Below are 19220 nucleotides of genomic sequence, written 5' to 3' on the forward strand. Positions count from 1 at the left end.
CAAGGATGGGGTTGGTTGGACACTGTAGGGTGACCGTTCAGGGTAATTTGGAGAAGATTTCCAGTTGAATCAGAGCTCTGGTGCCTGGTAGGATGACTTCCCTGTATTTCTCAGTTGGGAGGCTGTAGGAGAAAGTTTTGGACAACCTCCCATTGAGTAATTTTGAGTGCACTCAAGGCATTTAACAAATCTGTCCTGAGACGATTCTCCTCCCAGAGCCTGGCGTTTATGAGGAGGACACACTGGAGAAACTATTATTTGTTGGAGTTTTTGAAAATATGTGAAAAGTAGCCACTCAGAAAAAAAGTCAAAATGGAAGCAGTGATTACAAGAGTAATTCAGGATCTTCCTGTTGGGTTAGGGAGTGATTTATTTGAGAGGAAATCTCTTCCTAGAGAAAACGTTGTCCAGATATTGGCCAGTAAGAACAGTAATGGACTTCCCAGGTGGCTCAGCGGTAAGGAACCCGCCTGCCAATGCAGGAGGCAGGAGAGACGCAGGTTCCAGTCCTGAGTCAGGAAGATCCCTGGAGTAGGAAACGGCAACCCACTCCAGTTTTCTTGCCTGGGAAATTCCATGGACAGAGGAGCCTGGAGGGCCACAGTCCACAGGGTTGCAAAGAGCTGGACACTACTGAGAGCATATGCACACACACACACACACACACACACACACACACACACAAGAACAATAATCTTCAGGGAGGTATTGTGGTGTTCTACAAGGAACGGTTATCACTAGTGCATGGTTTCTACTGAAGAAGGGATTAGAGTCCTAGCCTCCATTTACAGAAGAGAGGGTTTCAATCAGGCATTCAAAGAATTTCCAAACTGTAATGACCGTGAGATATCAGCAGGGAGATTGCTAGGGTTTTTTTGTTTAAAAAAAAAAAAAAAGGGCATCACCCAACTTGGCTTTTATGTGTAGACCTGCATGGAGGTGGGAATGCTGGGGGACCATTCCCTCCCTCATCCCAGGAGCCCCCAGATCCTATTTGCCAGTGCTTCCCCCAGTAGGGCCTGCCAGAGAACATCCTTCCAAGCACCTAAGAAGCTTTCTTGAAACATGCAGTCTCCCTTTCCATAAACCTTCCAGTGGAAGGCTTCCCTGGTGATCCAGTGGATAAGACTCTGCACCCCCAGGGCAGGGAGGCTGAGTTCCGTCCCTGGTCAAGGAACTAAGGCTCTCACATACTGCAACTAAAGATCCCACATGCCACAACTAAGACCCAGCACAGCCAAATAAATAAGTGATTTTAAGAAACCTTCCGGGGGGAAATGAAGCTTGGAAAATTTCCCCTGGTGATTCTGTTCTGTCCCTGTGATTGAAAACTGCTGCTCTGCGCTCTGGCAGCTCAGCCTCGGCTGTGGAGCCCTGCAGTCTGCACGGGGGGGTCCTCTGAGAGCTGCAGTGCAGACAGTGAAGCCAGAATGAGCTTTTCCTCCCATGTTGCTGAGGCAGCAGCTGGTGGATAGAGCTGGGAAGCCACACTTGCTGAATATCCCTCTACCCCAGCCCAGCTCCAGCTTCTTAAAAGGGGGCTTCGGTGGGGCTTTGTTCTGTAACCTTCCAGCAGTGCTTGGACTTGTCCCCTGGTCTGACATCTTGTAGCTTTTTTTTTTTTTAATTGAAGTATAGTTGACTTACAGTGTTGTGCCAATCTCTGCTATTTGGTAAAGAACTCAGTTATACACACATATACTTTGCTTTTTTAAATATTCTTTTCCATTATGGTTTATCTCAGGATATTGAATGTAGTTTCTGGTGCTATACACTAGGACCTTGGTTTTTATCCATTCTAAATGTAATAGTTTGCATGTACTAAACCCAGACTCCCAGTCCATTCCTCCCACCCTGCCTCTTGGCAACCACAAGTCAGCTCTTTGTCTGTGAGTCAGTTTCAGGTTTGTTGTTGTTCTTGTTGTTCAGTTGTTAAGTCGTGTCCAACTCTTTGTAACCCAATGGTCTGCCACACACCAGGTTTCCCTGTCCTTCACCATCTCCCGGAGTTTGCTCAAACCCATGTCCATTGAGTCAGTGATGCCATCCAACCATCTCATCCTCTGTCACCCCCTTTTCTTCCTGCCCTCAATCTTTCCCAGCATCAGAGTCTTTTTCAGTGAGTCGGCTCTTCACATCAGGTGGCCAGAGTATTGGAGCGTCAGCTTCAGCATCAGTCCTTTCAATGAATATTCAGGATTGATTTCCTTTAGGATGGACTGGTTTGATCTGTTTTGTGGATAGGTTCATTTGTGCCATAGTTTAGATTCCACATATAAGTGATATGAGATTTTATATCTTAAGCATGTCACAGAAATGTACGTTGCAGTATAGTTTCAAAAAGCTGAATGCCATTTGGTTTGTGTTTTTGTCTGAGTGTAGGTCCAGCTATGGGGCTGAAGTGGCAAAAATGCTTGTGTTGTGTGACATTGTCTAATAAGCCAGCAGGACTTTTGCCTCATCAGGAAAGAGACTGGCTAGACAGGCCATTGGAGGTGGGTGCATGAGCAAGATTCATGTTATGGAATTGAGGAGGGGAGGTTGAGAGGCGAGGGGAGTTGTGTGGCCTCAGCCATTATGAAATCTTCCTCACACACATCTCCAAGAATTTGAAAAATGCCAGAAGTAACTACACCCGGAGAATGAGGTTGGCACAGAGGGATCTTGTGTGACTGTGTTTATTTCAGATCATCAGTGGGCAGGTAACTGAGGTGATGACAGCTCAGCTTGATTTTCATCTGGGCCAACCAGCCTCACTGTAGTGGTGACTACAGACTGGCCTCCCAGTGCCGTGGCCATCCAGGGGCTGTGTTTCTAGAAATGGAACAGCCCCATGCTGGTGGTATAGGTATTATACTTAATAATAGGCACATTTCTTTTATTTTTAATTTTTTTTCTTTTTTTGGCCATGCCACATGACATGAGAAATCTTAGTTTTCCAACCAGGGATCGAACCCATGCCTCTGCACTGGAAGCGTGAAATCTTAACCAGTGGACCACTAGGCAAGTCCCAATAGGTACATTTCTTGAGCAGGTTAGGCTTGCATCTATTTTCTATAAACTTCAGAAGGACTTCTCAAGATGAATAGTATTGTATGTACTTACTAACAGGGAAACTGAGGCAGAGTAGTTTGGCAGCTTCTCCAGGACCACACAAGCTAGTCACCAAAGGAGGCCGGATTTGAACCTAGCCGTGTTCGGCTCCAGTATTCTTGCCTGGAGAATTCCATGGACAGAGGAGCCTGGCGGGCTACAGTCCACAGGGTCGCAAAGAGTCGGACACGACTGAGTGACTCACACATGTATATGTATGTATGTGTTCAGCTTTGAAATGTGTATTTCTTTGTTCCCGTCACACCGCTCGATGACTGCAGAATTGTCCTATGAGAGAACATCACTTTTAATCTTATGAGTTAATGGTTTGCCTTTTAGTGCATTAAACTCAGGATGGTGGCACATGCGTGATCAGTCATGTCTGACTCTTTGCAACCTCATGAACTGTAGCCCACCAGACTCCTCTGTCCATGGGATTCTCCATGCAAAACTACATGCCTTCTTCCAGGGGATCTTCCCCACCCAAGGACTGAACCTGCATCTCTTATGTCTCCTGCATTGAAGGCTGGTTCTTTATCACTAGCACCACCAGAGCATATTTAATTACAGTTAGTAGCTTAGGAACCTTATTCAGAGTCGGGAGACTTGTCTGCACATCTTTCTAACACAGATGTGCCCATCTGATGTTAGTGGTCCCTGGGTCAACAACTAACTCCAGGAGATGGAAGGTGGGAAGGGTCAGGGGGAGGTGGGAGAAGCAGTTTTATTTATGAGGAGGGCCTTGGGATCACTATCTCCAGTTATTCACAGAAGAAAATATTTAGCGATACTTTTGGAATACTAAAAATGTGTTTTAAAATGGATCCATTTGCAGGCCAAAATACTTTATATTTTATTATGTATAGTGATGTTGGGAGAGGTGTTTTTTTTTTAAGTCTGCATTTAAAACAAAATTTTGCTTTAGATATCGACGAATGTTCAGAGCAGCCCTTGGTGTGTGGCAATCACGCAGTCTGCAATAACCACCCAGGAACCTTCCGCTGTGAGTGTGTGGAGGGCTACCGGTTTTCAGAGGCGGGAACATGTGTGGGTAAGTTCTGTGCGTGACTTTTTTTTACGTTCTTTTACCATATTCTTTTCTGTTGTAGTTTATCCCAGGATATTGAGTATAGCTCCCTGCATTACCCAGCAGGACCTTGCTGTTTATTCTATACATGAGTTTGGATCTGCTAATCCCAAAGTCCCAATCCTTCCCTTTCCCACCTCCCTTCCCCAGGCAACCACAAGTCTGTTCTTTACGTCTGTGAGTAGGTGACTTTTCAAAACAAGTGTTCATAGGATGTATGTCAGTGCCTGTGTGAATGGTATTGCCTCAGTAATTATCCTGGCTGAGATGGAAGATTCCTGGTTTTGTTGTTGGGGAATGCCATTTACAAAGGTGAATCAGTCTCTGTTTCTTTCTTCTGACTACCTGGAGAGTCACAGGTACAAGGCATAAGCAGTATTATTTGTCTACACTAGTAATACCATTCTCTTCTTAATAAAACTCCTTTTAATTCTTTCCATTATTCTTTAAATAGCTATTCAAACAATTAGACATGTTCCTCCTTATAATCAGTGGCCTTGGGATTCATGTGGAGGGAACACCTTATAGGTATTTGTGTCATTATCTGCCTTTGATTAAATTCTTCTTGGTTTGCATCTAAAACTCATTTGGGGCCTTTCTGTTTGTGGATTTCCATTTTACAAACCACAAGTACTAGCATAACTTCATAGCCTATCAAAGTTAGAAGTTAAGGGGACTTCCTTGGCGGTCCAGTGGTTAAGACTGCATCTGCCAAGGCAGAGGCCCTTGGTTCAATCCTTGACCGGGGAACTAAGATCCCACATGGTGGTGATGATGGGCCAACTACAAAGAGCCAGATTGTTTCAATCTCCCCTCCTTTCCCCACTGCTGCACTTTGACCTGTAGTTTCCAAGACTTTCAGGTTCAAAGATTCTTGGATATTTCCAGGTCTGGAGGGCAGCATGCTGAAGGGGGCATCTGAGCTCAACATTTATTCCCAATTTAAAGCATATTTCTCTTTCACTGCATCAAGGAACCATCTCTTTGCCTCTTCCTTGCTGTTTACTAAACCCTAGCAGGCTTTGTGTTTGCTCTGTCTTGAAACTCATAAGAGGCTGCCAAGGTCCCAGGGTGAGGTGGTGTCTTGAGGGTGGAGGGAACAGGCCGTTCTCATATTTTGAGTATGACCCAAACATCTGTGTACTGAGACACAGCCAGGCCCCTTTGCACAGAGCTGAGATTTCAGCTCTGCTAAAGTTACCTCTATCTTTTTTTTCCCATTGAGAACAACAATTTCTGTGAACTTGACCTGACTTCTTTCTCTGCTTTTTTCAATGAAGGAGATTCAAAGGTCTATTTTTGTGGCAGTACCATTTACATTACATTTCGGCTCAAACTTGGGTGGCAGATCCTTTAACCCTTGGGTGGTGACATGAACAATGCTGGGACAGACATGTGTGAGGCATGATGTCCTGGGTTTCTGTTTCCAGCTGTTCCTGGCATCCATCCTCCTGGAGGGGCTAGAGCAGGGTATAACACAGGTGGTAAGCAAATGTCTACTCCTAGGCTTTTGATTTTGAGGAGGACACTTAACTTCTCTGTCACCTGTACAATGAGGTGATTAGACCACTGGACCACGGGCTTCCTGTGTCCCAAGGAGCCCTTAGAGATGCCCCAGGATCTGCCAATAGGGACACAAGTAAGCCATGGACAGACTATTTCATTTTGCTATATATGAAATTCCGAGTAACGTTTTGTTTGAGTAAAGGATCCCATTGCTCAGAAACAAGTATGAAAACCACTTGAAGGTCATCGAGTTCAAGTGCTTCTCCCTGTCAGTAGCCCCTGTGCAATTCCGTTTTACTTGGCCTTTTGTCTCTTTTAACTGCCTCCTTTGAGACTTAACCACACAGAGTGATGGCTCACTGGATAAAACCAAGTCTGCCTGAAAGCAAAAAAAATACTCTGGCTCATCACTGGATAATTTAGTGGTCAGTTTCACTCTCCCAGAATTCCTTGGTAAAACTGGATCCTGGGAACTGGTGGTCCAGTGGTTAAAAGACTCCATGCTTCCACTGCAGGGGGCACAGTTTCAACCCCTGGTTGGAGGAGTAAGGTACCACAAGCCTTACAGCTTGGCTGCCCCCCAGATAATAATAAAATAAATAGAGGCATAGATGAAGGTGATGGCTGAGCAGGACCCATCCATCTAGGCTGTAGCAAGGTCCTTCCCTGTTATGATGGGTGGGATGAAATGAGGCAGGAGCAAACAACATGTGAAGTGATCATTCACATACTTTAAATGACAACTATTTAATGGAGGAGGACTGAGACTCCTTTGCTGGTTGTTCTATCTGAATACATTTTTTCTACCTTTTTTTGACCCCAATTCTCCAAGAGTGTCCTTTTCACATTTTGTGAGCTGAAGGAATTGGTCAAGAGAGGACCCTGGAGGAAAGAAGAATGTTAGAAACAATGGGAAGTGAGATGACGAGAGGCGTTCAAGGAAACAGTGTGTCCTTGGGTTGGTTCTGTGTAATCTGGTTTTCTGTTTTCCAGGCAGAAATTTGGACCGCTTTAGCAATTTAAAATCTAGTAACCCTCTGGCCCATAGGAGTTGCTTCAGTGATCCCTGTTCCATTCCATGGGAGTTAGTTAACATTTCAGCTTCAGGAGTTTAAGCTGCTAAGTCCGCAGGCTGGGCCTTCATCCATCAATACGGTACTTTGCTAACCTCTCGTGGACCTAGACCTTTGAAGAGCATCCTCTTTACCTGTTCTCTGGCAGTGTTAAGAACTCTCTCCTGAAGCCCTTGAGGCAGGATAAACTGGAATTAATCTTGGGAAGACTCACTGAGGAAAAAGATGAGGAGTTCTCTTGTATCCAGGATAATCTAAACACTGAGGGCCTCCTTGGAGAGAAGGAAAGGTTCTGTTATGACATTGTGAGGGCCAGTACTCTGACCTGGGCCTTAGTACTATAAAACCAGAAGTTAAAGTACATTATGAACCCCAGAGTATCTGAACTACCCATCAGAAATCACCTCCTAGACCTCAGCCCTTGACTTTTTTTTAGGCTTAAATTATTGGTATTATGGATAATTTCAAACATATACAGAAGTAGAGAGAAAAACATAATGAACCCTGGTGTGCCTGTTATTCAATTTCCATATTATAAAGCATTTTGTTCAGTTCAGTTCAGTTCAGTCGCTCAGTCGTGTCCGACTCTTTGCAACCCCATGAATTGCAGCACGCCAGGCCTCCCTGTCCAACACCATCTTTCGGAGTTCAATCAGACTCATGTCCGTCGAGTTGGTGATGCCATCCAGCCATCTCATCCTCTGTCGTCCCCTTTTCCTCCTGCCCCCAATCCCTCCCAGCATCAGAGTCTTTTCCAATGAGTCAACTCTTTGCATGAGGTGGCCAAAGTACTGGAGTTTCAGCTTTAGCAACATTCCTTCCAAAGAACACCCAGGGCTGATCTCTTTCAGAATGGACTGGTTGGATCTCCTTGCAGTCCAAGGGACTCTCAAGAGTCTTCTCCAACACCACACTTCAAAAGCATCAGTTCTTTGGTGCTCGGCTTTCTTCACAGTCCAACTCTCACATCCATACTTGACCACTGGAAAAACCATAGCCTTGACTAGATGGACCTTTGTTGGCAAAGTAATGTCTCTGCTTTTGAATATGCTGTCTAGGTTGGTCATAACTTTCCTTCCAAGGAGTAAGGGTCTTTTAATTTCATGGCTGCAGTCACCATCTGCAGTGATTTTGGAGCCCCCCAAAATAAAGTCTGACACTGTTTCCACTGTTTCCCCTTCTATTTGCCATGAAGTGATGGGACTAGATGCCATGATCTTCGTTTTCTGAATGTTGAGCTTTAAGCCAACCTTTTCACTCTCCTCTTTCCCTTTCATCAAGAGGCTTTTTAGTCCCTCTTCACTTTCTGCCATAAGGGTGGTGTCATCTGCATACCTGAGGTTATTGATATTTCTCCCAGCAATCTCGATTCCAGCTTGTGCTTCTTCCAGCCAGCGTTTCTCATGATGTACTCTGCATAGAAGTTAAATAAGCAGGGTGACAATATACAGCCTTGACGTACTCCTTTTCCTATTTGGAACCAGTCTGTTGTTCCATGTCCAGTTCTAACTGTTGCTTCCTGACCTGAATATAGGTTTCTCAAAAGGCAGATCAGGTGGTCTGGTATTCCCATCTCTTTCAGAATTTTCCACAGTTTCTTGTGATCCACACAGTCAAAGGCTTTGGCATAGTCAATAAAGCAGAAATAGATGTTTTTCTGGAACTCTCTTGCTTTTTCGATGATCCAGCGGATGTTGGCAATTTGATCTCTGGTTCCTCTGCCTTTTCTAAAACCAGCTTGAATATCTGGAAGTACCTGGAAGTTCATGTATTGCTGCAGCCTGACTTGGAGAATTTTGAGCATTACTTTACTAGCGTGTGAGATGAGTGCAATTGTGTGGTAGTTTGAGCATTCTTTGGCATTGCCTTTGGGATTGGAATGAAAACTGACCTTTTCCAGTCCTGTAGCCACTGCTGAGTCTTCGAAATTTGCTGACATATTGAGTGCAGCACTTTCACAGCATCATCTTTCAGGATTTGAAATAGCTCAACTGGAATTCCATCCCCTCCACTAGCTTTGTTCTAGTGATGCTTTCTAAGGCCCACTTGACTTCACATTCCAGGATGTCTGGCTCTAGGTGAGTGATCATACCATCGCGATTATCTTGGTCGTGAAGATCTTTTCCATCCCTATTACTACTACTGCTACTGCTGGGGAGGGTGGTAGTATTTTGCTGGTATATTTCAGTCTTTAAAGAAAACCCCAAATATCGTGTCACCTAACTAGAGTTACTAGTTTTTTATGCACATTATATGCATAATATATATCTGAAATATAAGGGCAAATTTTAAAAATACAAATACAATGCTGTTACCATACCTAACAAAATGAACAATTTCTTAACATGATTGAATACCCAGTCCATATTCAAGTTTCCTTGATTATTTCAAGCATTTTTTAGAGTTAGTTCGTCTCAACCCTTGACTGTCATCTTGAGGCAAGAGTACAAGATGGAGTCTGATTGTCTAGCCTCTGTGCCATATGCCTACTTCCTGAGTCCGCATCCTAGGAGTCTTGTTATCAGGACCCTTTAGAAAATAATAATCCCATCTCCTGGACCTCTGTGCTTGGAAAGCTGGAAGTCATTCCTGTTCTACAGAGGAAGAAAGTACAACTCTGGAAAGTTAATAGGATTTATCCTAAGTCACATAGGGGACTCATATGCACCTGGTTGAAACCCAGGGCTTCCCTCCCCAGAGCCCCGCAGTCATTCCACTCTCCCTGTCTCACTTCCTGGGAGTTTATTTCTCCTTCCTTGGTGGGAAATGGATGACTTTGACTTTGGCATTCATAATAAATATTCCTCCCACCTAGTGAGCCAAGGGCTTCCCAGGTGGCTCAGTGGTGAAGAACCCACCTGCCAATGCAGGAGACGTAAGAGATGCAGGTTCGATCCCTGGGTCAGGAAGATCCCCTGGAGGAGGGCATGGCTACCCACTCCAATATTCTTGCCTGGAGAATCCCATGGACAGAGGAGCCTGGTGGGCTACAGTCCATAGGGTCATAAAGAGTCGGGCTTTGAAGTCACAAAGTAACTTCACGCACGCTCAGTGAGCCAAAGTCAAAAATGCCGTGTGGAAGGCTCAGATCCTCAGGCCCAAATGCTCCACCAACAGAGTTACACAGGAAGCGTGTCTGCCTGCAGCGGTCCACCTCCACATCCAGATGAAGGGGGAATTGGGTTCTGGGCACTGGGTGTGGAGAGTGACCTGAGACAGAGCCCTGGGTTGAAGTTGAGGTCAAAAGCCAAGCTGTATGACCCACTGTGGGGTCAGTCTGCACACACTTAGCAGAGGTGGTATCCAGGGGAGGAAACAAAGGAGCGCAGGGCTAGCACCCCACTGTGAGCAGGGATGAACCTGAAGAGATGTCTGGGAGTCTGGGCCCCAGGCACAGTCTCCAGCTCATTGGACTACACTGCTTGGAAGGCCTGGGGACTGCTTAGGGGACTCACCTAAACATTGTGTGTTAACTTTCTGTCTGAAGCTGACGTGGACCTGCGCCCCATCAACCACTGCGAGACGGGCCTTCATGACTGTGACATCCCCCAGCGGGCCCAGTGCAAATTCATGGGCGACGGCTCCTACACTTGCATCTGCCTCCCAGGCTTCTCTGGGGATGGCCGAGCCTGCCAAGGTGAGTGGTTGCTCTGACTTTCCTCTCTGTGAGACCTGAAACAGTTCCCCAGGCGATGCTTATCATAGGCTAGTTACTCACCCACCTCTGAATTCAAGAGAATTATTCTCTATAGGAAACAGCAACCCACTCCAGTATTCTTGCCTGGGAAATCCCATGGCCAGAGGACCCTGGCAGGCTACGGTCCATGAGATCACAAACACAACTTAGCAACTAAACAACAACAAATTCTCTCAGCTCTATTGAGTAAACAGGCTGCATTTTGTGTCTCTGGTAGTTTGAATTATGCATTTTGTTTGGGGAGCTGTGTCTTGTTGGAGAAGACACCTGTTCTCCCTGTACTATTTTGTTCCATGTATATCACTTGCTTGTTCAGTTCAGTTCAGTTCAGTTCAGTCGCTCAGTCATGTCCGACTCTTTGCGACCCCAGGAACCGCAGCACGCCAGGCCTCCCTGTCCATCACCAACTCCCGGAGTTCACTCAGACTCACGTCCATTGAGTCGGTGATTCCATCCAGCCATCTCATCCTCGGTTGTCCCCTTCTCCTCCTGTCTCCAATCCCTCCCAGTGTCAGAGTCTTTTCCAATGAGTCAACTCTTCGCATGAGGTGGCCAAAGTACTGGAGTTTCAGCTTTAGCATCATTCCTTCTAAAGAAATCCCAGGGCTGATCTCCTTCAGAATGGATTGGTTGGATCTCCTTGGAGTCCAAGGGACTCTCAAGAGTCTTCTCCAACACCACAGTTCAAAAGCATCAATTCTTCAGCGCTCAGCCTTCTTCACAGCCTAACTCTCACATCCATACATGACCACAGGAAAAACCATAGCCTTGACATGTATGTCACTTGCTTGTTCAGGCATAATTAAATGCCTGCTGTCTGCTAGGGACTAAGGAGATTGAGATTGTTTGTCTTTAATGAAAAGACTAACAGTGCTTACACACATGTAACTTAAAGTCCAGCCTTTTATTTACTAAGATATATGCAGTTGTCCCAGAGAAGGCAATGGCACCCCACTCCAGTACTCTTGCCTGGAAAATCCCATGGACGGAGGAGCCTGGAAGGCAGCAGTCCATGGGGTCACTGAGGGTCGGATACGACTGAGCGACTTCACTTTCACTTTTCACCTTCCTGCATTGGAGAAGGAAATGGCAGCCCACTCCAGTGTTCTTGCCTGGAGAATCCCAGGGACGGGGGAGCCTAGTGGGCTGCCGTCTGTGGAGTCGCACAGAGTCGGACATGACTGAAGCGACTTAGCAGCAACAGCAGCAGCAGCAGCAGCATGCAGTTGTTCATCTGGGCTGCTCTAATTTTGTGCTTCCCCCAAAATTAAGCCCCCTTTTTGACTGCAGAGGCAGAGAATAAATGACTCCACAAAATTCTCTCAGATCTCAGATCAGCCGATCACTGGTGGCCAGCATGTTGTTCAAGATAATTTGAAATAAGATAACTCTGAACAAAGTTTCCTGGTCCTTTGGTTTGCAAAATTACTTAACATTATACCCTAGAGTATTTCTGGAAAGTCCAAGCCTTTCTAAGAGATCATGATTTCTGAAATACTTTCTCTTTGTTACTGAGAATATGAATTTTCTCTGGTCTCTGAGATTTTTCTGTCAATCAGTTAATCACCTGTCTCCCAACTCTTAGACATTTTTGAAGCTCTCATTTATAAGCAGGAAATACCAAAAAAAAAATCCTTTCATTTTTTTTGTTTTGTATGCTTGATTTTTCATGAAAACATCACTGATTCCTCGATTTCTATCTAACTTTGATGTTTGAAAACATCATCCTCTGTCATCCCCTTCTCCTCCTGCCCCCAATCCCTCCCAGCATCAGTCTTTTCTAATAAGTCAACTCTTCGCATGAGGTGGCCGAAGTACTGGAGCTTCAGCTTTAGCATCATTCCTTCTAAAGAAATCCCAGGGCTGATCTCCTTCAGAATGGACTGGTTGGATCTCCTTGCAGTCCAAGGGACTCTCAAGAGTCTTCTCCAACACCACAGTTCAAAAGCATCAATTCTTCAGCGCTCAGCCTTCTTCACAGCCTAACTCTCACATCCATACATGACCACAGGAAAAACCATAGCCTTGACATGTATGTCACTTGCTTGTTCAGGCATAATTAAATGCCTGCTGTCTGCTAGGGACTAAGGAGATTGAGATTGTTTGTCTTTAATGAAAAGACTAACAGTGCTTACACACATGTAACTTAAAGTCCAGCCTTTTATTTACTAAGATATATGCAGTTGTTCCAGAGAAGGCAATGGCACCCCACTCCAGTACTCTTGCCTGGAAAATCCCATGGACGGAGGAGCCTGGAGGAGCCTGAAAACATCAAAGTTAGATAGAAATCGAGGAATCAGTGTTTTTATAATTAATGTTTAGTGAGTTCTTAAATCATGGTTCCCAGATCAGAAATTCTTTGATGTTTTCATGAAACATTGGAGTCCAGTGTTTCATGAAAACATCAAAGTTAGATAGAAATCGAGGAATCAGTGTTTTTATAATTAATGTTTAGTGAGTTCTTAAATCATGGTTCCCAGATCAGAAATTGGGTCCCTAAAAGTGAAGAGAGAGTGACTTGTATTATTGTGTAAACTAGGAATTCTGGAAGAAATCTCACTCTCCTGGGCTTGGTGACTGTCTTGCAGATGTGAATGAATGCCAGCCAAGCCGATGCCACCCCGATGCTTTCTGCTACAATACGCCAGGGTCCTTTGTGTGCCGCTGCAAATATGGTTACCAAGGAGATGGCTTCCATTGCGTGCCTGGAGGTGAGGTGTTGGGGTGTTTGGAGTAGATAGATCATTGCTGTCTATATCCATGAGTACTGAGTCCATAGCTCTGGGAGAGAAGACAAGGTGGGTATGTGGGAGGCTCGTGGAGAGCTGAGGTGGGTGATCAGAGTGCAGCTGTGGTATTGAGCAGTACAGTTATGTAGTGCACAATTCCAAGGGTACCACACCTAGATCAGAAGAGTAAGAACTGATCTGTATTAGTCAGGGTTCTCCAGAGAAGTAGATCTAATGAATGTGTGTATGTGTGTCTAGAGAGAGAGAGAGAAATGTATTTATTTATATATAAAGAGATTTATTAGAAGGAATTGACCCACACACAGTTATAGAGGTCTGTTAGTTGCCGGGACTGTAGTCAGCAGCCTGAACACCCAGGAATAGCCAGTGTTTCTGTTCAAGTCCAAAGGCAACAAAGAGCTTGTGCTCCATTCAAGGTCATCAAGAAGGGAGGATTCTTTTTACTTGGGGAAGGGTCCACATTTGTGTTCAATTCTGGCCTTCAACTGATTGGATGAGGCCCACCCACGTAAGGGAGGGCTATCTGCTTTACCTCGTTTATGGCGGGAAAGGTTAGTCTCAGGCAAAAACACCCTCACGGAAACCACCCAGAATAATGTTTGACCAAATATCTGGGCACTCTGTGGCCCAATCGAGTTGACACCTAGAATTAACCATTGCAGGTTCTGAAGAGTCATGGGGAACAGACCTGGGGTGGGGGTGAGGACGGTGAAGGCCCACCAGTTATGGGAAGAGGCAGACTGAGGACTTTTCAGAATTGTCTGTATTACCTATTATACCTGGACTGTGCAGCTTCTAAAGTTGCCTACTGACCTGAGACTTCTGTGATAATCTCGTTAGACCATAATGACAATGATGACCCTAGTTCTGAATCTGGAATGATCCTGGATCTCAGCAAACACTTTTGAATGAATACATATCATTGGCTGTCTTTTGTGTGGTGCCTACTGTGTGCTGGGTACTTTTATCTACTGTTTCATGTAGTGTTCATCTCTTTAAAGCAAGTAGTATTACTATTTCTATTTATATAAAGGATGCTAAAACATAAAGAAATAAAAGCACAATCAAGATCTCAGAGTGCTAGAACTAAGACTCAAACTAAGACTAAACTCTGCCCAATGGATTCTAACTTGAAGTCAGTTCCCCAAACCACACGGTAACCTGCCATGAGATTAAGGATGCATTTGGTGCCTCTGACTGGAGTTTACCAGTTGTGTTGGTATTTACTTTAATTGTTGCTACTGTTGTTGGTCAAGTATATTTATCAGTGTTTCAATAAGAAATACATGGAACTTTCCATATAACCACTTTTTTGAGTGATTAAGAACTATTTTAATGTCTGTCTCCTCCACTAGCCTTGAATGCCTTGAGCATAGGTGCCTATGCATTTTATTTTCATGTTTCCAGTGTCCAGCAGAATGACGTGGTGCATGGTGGGGCTCATAGTTCTTTCTAGTTATCAAGGAAATAAATGACCGCATTAGTTTCCATTCCTGCTGTGGTTTATACAAGTATTTATTCATTCATACGCTCAGCAGGACTGGTGTGACTGGTTTTTAGAACAGTTGAGGATCCAAAATGAGAAAAATATTAAATTAAGTTTAAATTTTGATGCATAATACTACATATTGCTGGTCTAAATTGTTTTCTTCTGCTTAGGACAGAGGTCAGTGCTGGGGTCCAGCCCCGGTGGATCCAGGGTGATTCGAAGCGGGGATGGAGTTGGCAAGGAAAAACTTTTTTATTTAGAAATATAAGATTAAGAAAAAATAGTATAGTAGGAAAATTAGTGGAGAAAAGATGCTGAATAACTTGGTTTACGTGGAAAGCTAATAAAACCTCAGGTCAAGAGGTTTGCACCATCTACATTAGGCCACCGGTGCCCGTTTGAATAGTGGAGGGTGCCCCGCCTTGGACTCCCTCTCGCGTGGATCTTAGAAGCCAGGGCAAGTAAGTAGACATGGTGAGCCTCCACGCCCCAGATGGGAATTCAGCCTGAAAAGGAGAGAGAGAGAGGAAGAAAGAGAGAGAGAGATTTGACACAGGGGAAACCAGCCTTTCCAGTGACTGGCTCCTCCTCTATTGTCCGGAAAGGCCTCTTATACTTTTGATTGTACATAGAGATCAATGGATAATACAAAATTATGCAGCGTCAGCAACCCTGACTCTTATCGAGACCAGGCTTTCTCTCTGCATACCTAGTTGTATACACAAGTCTTGGGTGATTTACATCATCTGGCCAGAAGGCCAATTAACATTTTACGGCCCTTTTCTGATAAGGGTCTGTCAACCAGAGAACTTATTTGTGTTGTTCTTCCCAAAGTCTGATGCCACTCTCAGAAAGCACTAAATAAAGTTACATTCTTACATAGCAAGGACACAACAATTTATAACAATGAAAGAAGTACAGTGATTTATAACAAAGAAAAGTAACTAACTCAAAAGTCTAGTGTTGCCAACATCAAAACTACTACATTCCTATTTCTATATCCCAATTACCTTGATTGATATCCTCCCAGGTGCCTAAAAGATAGAGAATATGGAGGCCTGGCAGCAGTCATTGACTCAACAGTGAAACCCATCACCAATATAATTTTTAGCTCTTTAAAAAAGGCTCTGTATCTTTAAGATGCTTTAAGCTTCATGCCTCTCGCGGTTGGGGGGGCTGTAAACAACTCACAAGTTGTAAAAGTCCGGGCTGACCGGTCAGGTAAGTTAGAAAGCTATCAGAGGGGTTTAAGCCGAGACATTCTTTTCATATGCAGGAGACTGTTAACTGGAGCCCTAAGTTAATTACTTTTAGAGGAAGGTGATCAGGGATGGCCCCCTGTTATGTCAGAGGAGTGGAAAGCACAGTACAATAAGGCAGGCAGACTCTGGTTTGGGGGGGTAGATTCTCAGGCAGAGGTCCCTTTGAGACCTGACTCGCCTTGCCCATCGGGTCTCTCCCCATGACCTTGTCATGGGTGGGATCTCCCGTGCTGGCTCCTGGCAGGTCAGTAAACTATGACTCGCAAGTCATATCTGGCCCACTGCCTGTGTTTTTGCAAATAAAGTTTTATTGGAACACTCAGGCTCTTTAGTTTCTCAATAGTCTACAACTGCTTTCATTCCACAAAGCCAGAGGTCAGCAGTTGTGGCAGAGCCTTCAAGGCCTGCAAAGCCTGAAATATTCACTACCTGGCTCTTGACAGAAAAAATTTACCAACCCCCAGCCTAGATGAACCCAGGCAGCATCAACCTTTTGTGCCTGAAATTAATTAAGACATTCCAGCAACTATTAAAAATGACTAAGTCATTATTTCCTTAGGCTTCCTTCACATCTTTCCAGTTCAAAAGGAAGCAGATGTTTCATTTTTTTATTTTTGTTTTTTTAACCCAACTCCTTGCCCCCCTTGGCTCTGTTGACTACACAGAAACAAATCCAGACCTGTAGCCTGGGTTACAAAAGCGGGACAAGGATAAAACCAGAGTTCTTTGCTAGGATTATTTTGGTATTTAATCCTGTTTTCTTAAGAAATTCATCATCTATTTGTATGCTCGAGAGAGAATGTACTTTAGAAATACACATGTCTCCATCAAGTATTGTTTATAAGAGAAAAAATATCTAAGAGAGTATTAACAGGAGAAATGGACAAATGAGTTTGGGTGCAATCCATACCATGAAATGATATATAGCAATAGTTGAAATGAGTGAACTAAAGGGAATTCCCTAGTGGTCCAGGGGTTAGGACTGTGCACTTTGACTGCCATGGACCTGGGTTCAGTCCCTGGTCAGGGAACTAGGATCCCACAAGCCATACAGTGTGGCCCCCAAAATTAATTAATTAAATGAATGAATAAATCTCAACAGTCTATTGGGCAAAAAATCTAGTCATACAAAGCTCTCACTTTTCGAGATGGCCCACACTCTGTGTCTCTTTCTCTCGATAAATTTACTTCTTAGCTATTAAAAAAATAGTCACAAAAGAATATAGGCAGTGTGTCACATTTATATAAAATATAAGTCTATATGAAAAGAAACCCACATATGTATATACATATACAATAAAATGATAAACTGCACGCATGAGAGTGAGAAACCAAAACTTCAGGATAAAGGTTACCTTCTGTGATAGGAGAGGAAATTGGGGTTAGGGAGCCTTGCTGCATTTGCATTTTAATGTATTTCCAGTTGGAATAGGAACACTGAGGTTTTCATCATGTTTTTTTAAATTTTATATGACTACCTGATGAAATATTGACAAATGAATACCTAATGAAATATTGACAAAAAAATTAAGTATAGTATCATTCAAACTCCTATTGCCAAACATAATGAAGTGTAGGGATTAGACATTCAGCATTTTTTGATACCTACTCTATACAGAGGGGATTGATTTTTAAATAAAAAACTAGCTTTAGAGGTTAGTCAGTTAAGGTCATGGCTATTGCAGTATCAACCAACGATAAGCAAAACAGAAAAAAATGATGACTTGTTCTCTGCTGTCCTTCTGCACTCTTTGCCCAAAATGCGTGTGTGGATTGTGAAATCAGCTTAGTGGGTTGTTATTTTCATTTAAATGGGATGGAATGAAATAGAAACCAATAATCAAGAAAACAGAGCGTGCAGAGTGTGTACAGTAGGAATGAGTCTTGTCTCGTGAAATGGTGGCTGTATATCCTTGTCTGGTGCGTGACTGAGTTGTGTGCACGTGTGTATATGGGTAAGTGTGCACGTGTGTATATGGGTGTGTGTGCACATGTGTATATGGGTAAGTGTGCACGTGTGTATATGGGTAAGTGTGTGTGTGTATATGTGTGTGTGTGTGTAAGTGTGTGTGTGTATATGGGTAAGTGTGCACATGTGTATATGGGTAAGTGTGTGTGTGTGTATATGGGTGTGTGTGTGTGTATATGGGTAAGTGTGCACATGTGTATATGTGTAAGTGTGTGCACGTGTGTATATGGGTAAGTGTGTGTGTGTGTATGTGTAAGTGTGTGCACATGTGTATATGGGTAAGTGTGTGTGTGTGTATGTGTAAGTGTGTGCACATGTGTATATGGGTAAGTGTGTGTGTGTGTATATGGGTGTGTGTGTGTGTATATGGGTAAGTGTGCACATGTGTATATGTGTAAGTGTGTGTGCACGTGTGTATATGGGTAAGTGTGTGTGTGTGTATATGGGTAAGTGTGTGCACATGTGTATATGGGTAAGTGTGTGTGTGTGTATGTGTAAGTGTGTGTGCACATGTGTATATGGGTAAGTGTGCACGTGTGTATATGGGTGTGTGTGCACATGTGTATATGGGTAAGTGTGCACGTGTGTATATGGGTAAGTGTGTGTGTGTATATGTGTGTGTGTGTGTGTGTGTGTGTATATGGGTAAGTGTGCACATGTGTATATGGGTAAGTGTGTGTGTGTGTATATGGGTGTGTGTGTGTGTATATGGGTAAGTGTGCACATGTGTATATGTGTAAGTGTGTGCACATGTGTATATGGGTAAGTGTGTGTGTGTGTATGTGTAAGTGTGTGCACATGTGTATATGGGTAAGTGTGTGTGTGTGTATGTGTAAGTGTGTGCACATGTGTATATGGGTAAGTGTGTGTGTGTGTGTATATGGGTGTGTGTGTGTGTATATGGGTAAGTGTGCACATGTGTATATGTGTAAGTGTGTGTGCACGTGTGTATATGGGTAAGTGTGTGTGTGTGTATATGGGTAAGTGTGTGCACATGTGTATATGGGTAAGTGTGTGTGTGTGTATGTGTAAGTGTGTGTGCACATGTGTATATGGGTAAGTGTGCACGTGTGTATATGGGTGTGTGTGCACATGTGTATATGGGTAAGTGTGCATGTGTGTATATGTGTAAGTGTGTGTGTGTATATGTGTGTGTGTGTGTAAGTGTGTGTGTGTGTATATGGGTAAGTGTGCACATGTGTATATGGGTAAGTGTGTGTGTGTATATGGGTGTGTGTGTGTATATGGGTAAGTGTGCACATGTGTATATGTGTAAGTGTGTGTGCACGTGTGT

General features: G+C 43.9%; 1 protein-coding gene across 1 annotated transcript in view; it reads left to right on the forward strand.

Moving 5' to 3' along the window:
* Positions 1–19220, forward strand: part of NID1 (nidogen 1) — a 100987-nt gene that overhangs the window by 55938 nt on the left and 25829 nt on the right. Inside the window, exons 10-12 of the mRNA XM_052639469.1 lie at positions 4019–4144; positions 10247–10396; positions 13045–13167. Of these exons, the coding sequence (XP_052495429.1) occupies positions 4019–4144; positions 10247–10396; positions 13045–13167 (399 nt within the window). The remainder of the gene's footprint in view (positions 1–4018; positions 4145–10246; positions 10397–13044; positions 13168–19220) is intronic.

Source organism: Budorcas taxicolor, chromosome 5, assembly GCF_023091745.1.
Source record: "Budorcas taxicolor isolate Tak-1 chromosome 5, Takin1.1, whole genome shotgun sequence".
Classification (NCBI taxonomy): Eukaryota; Metazoa; Chordata; class Mammalia; order Artiodactyla; family Bovidae; genus Budorcas; species Budorcas taxicolor.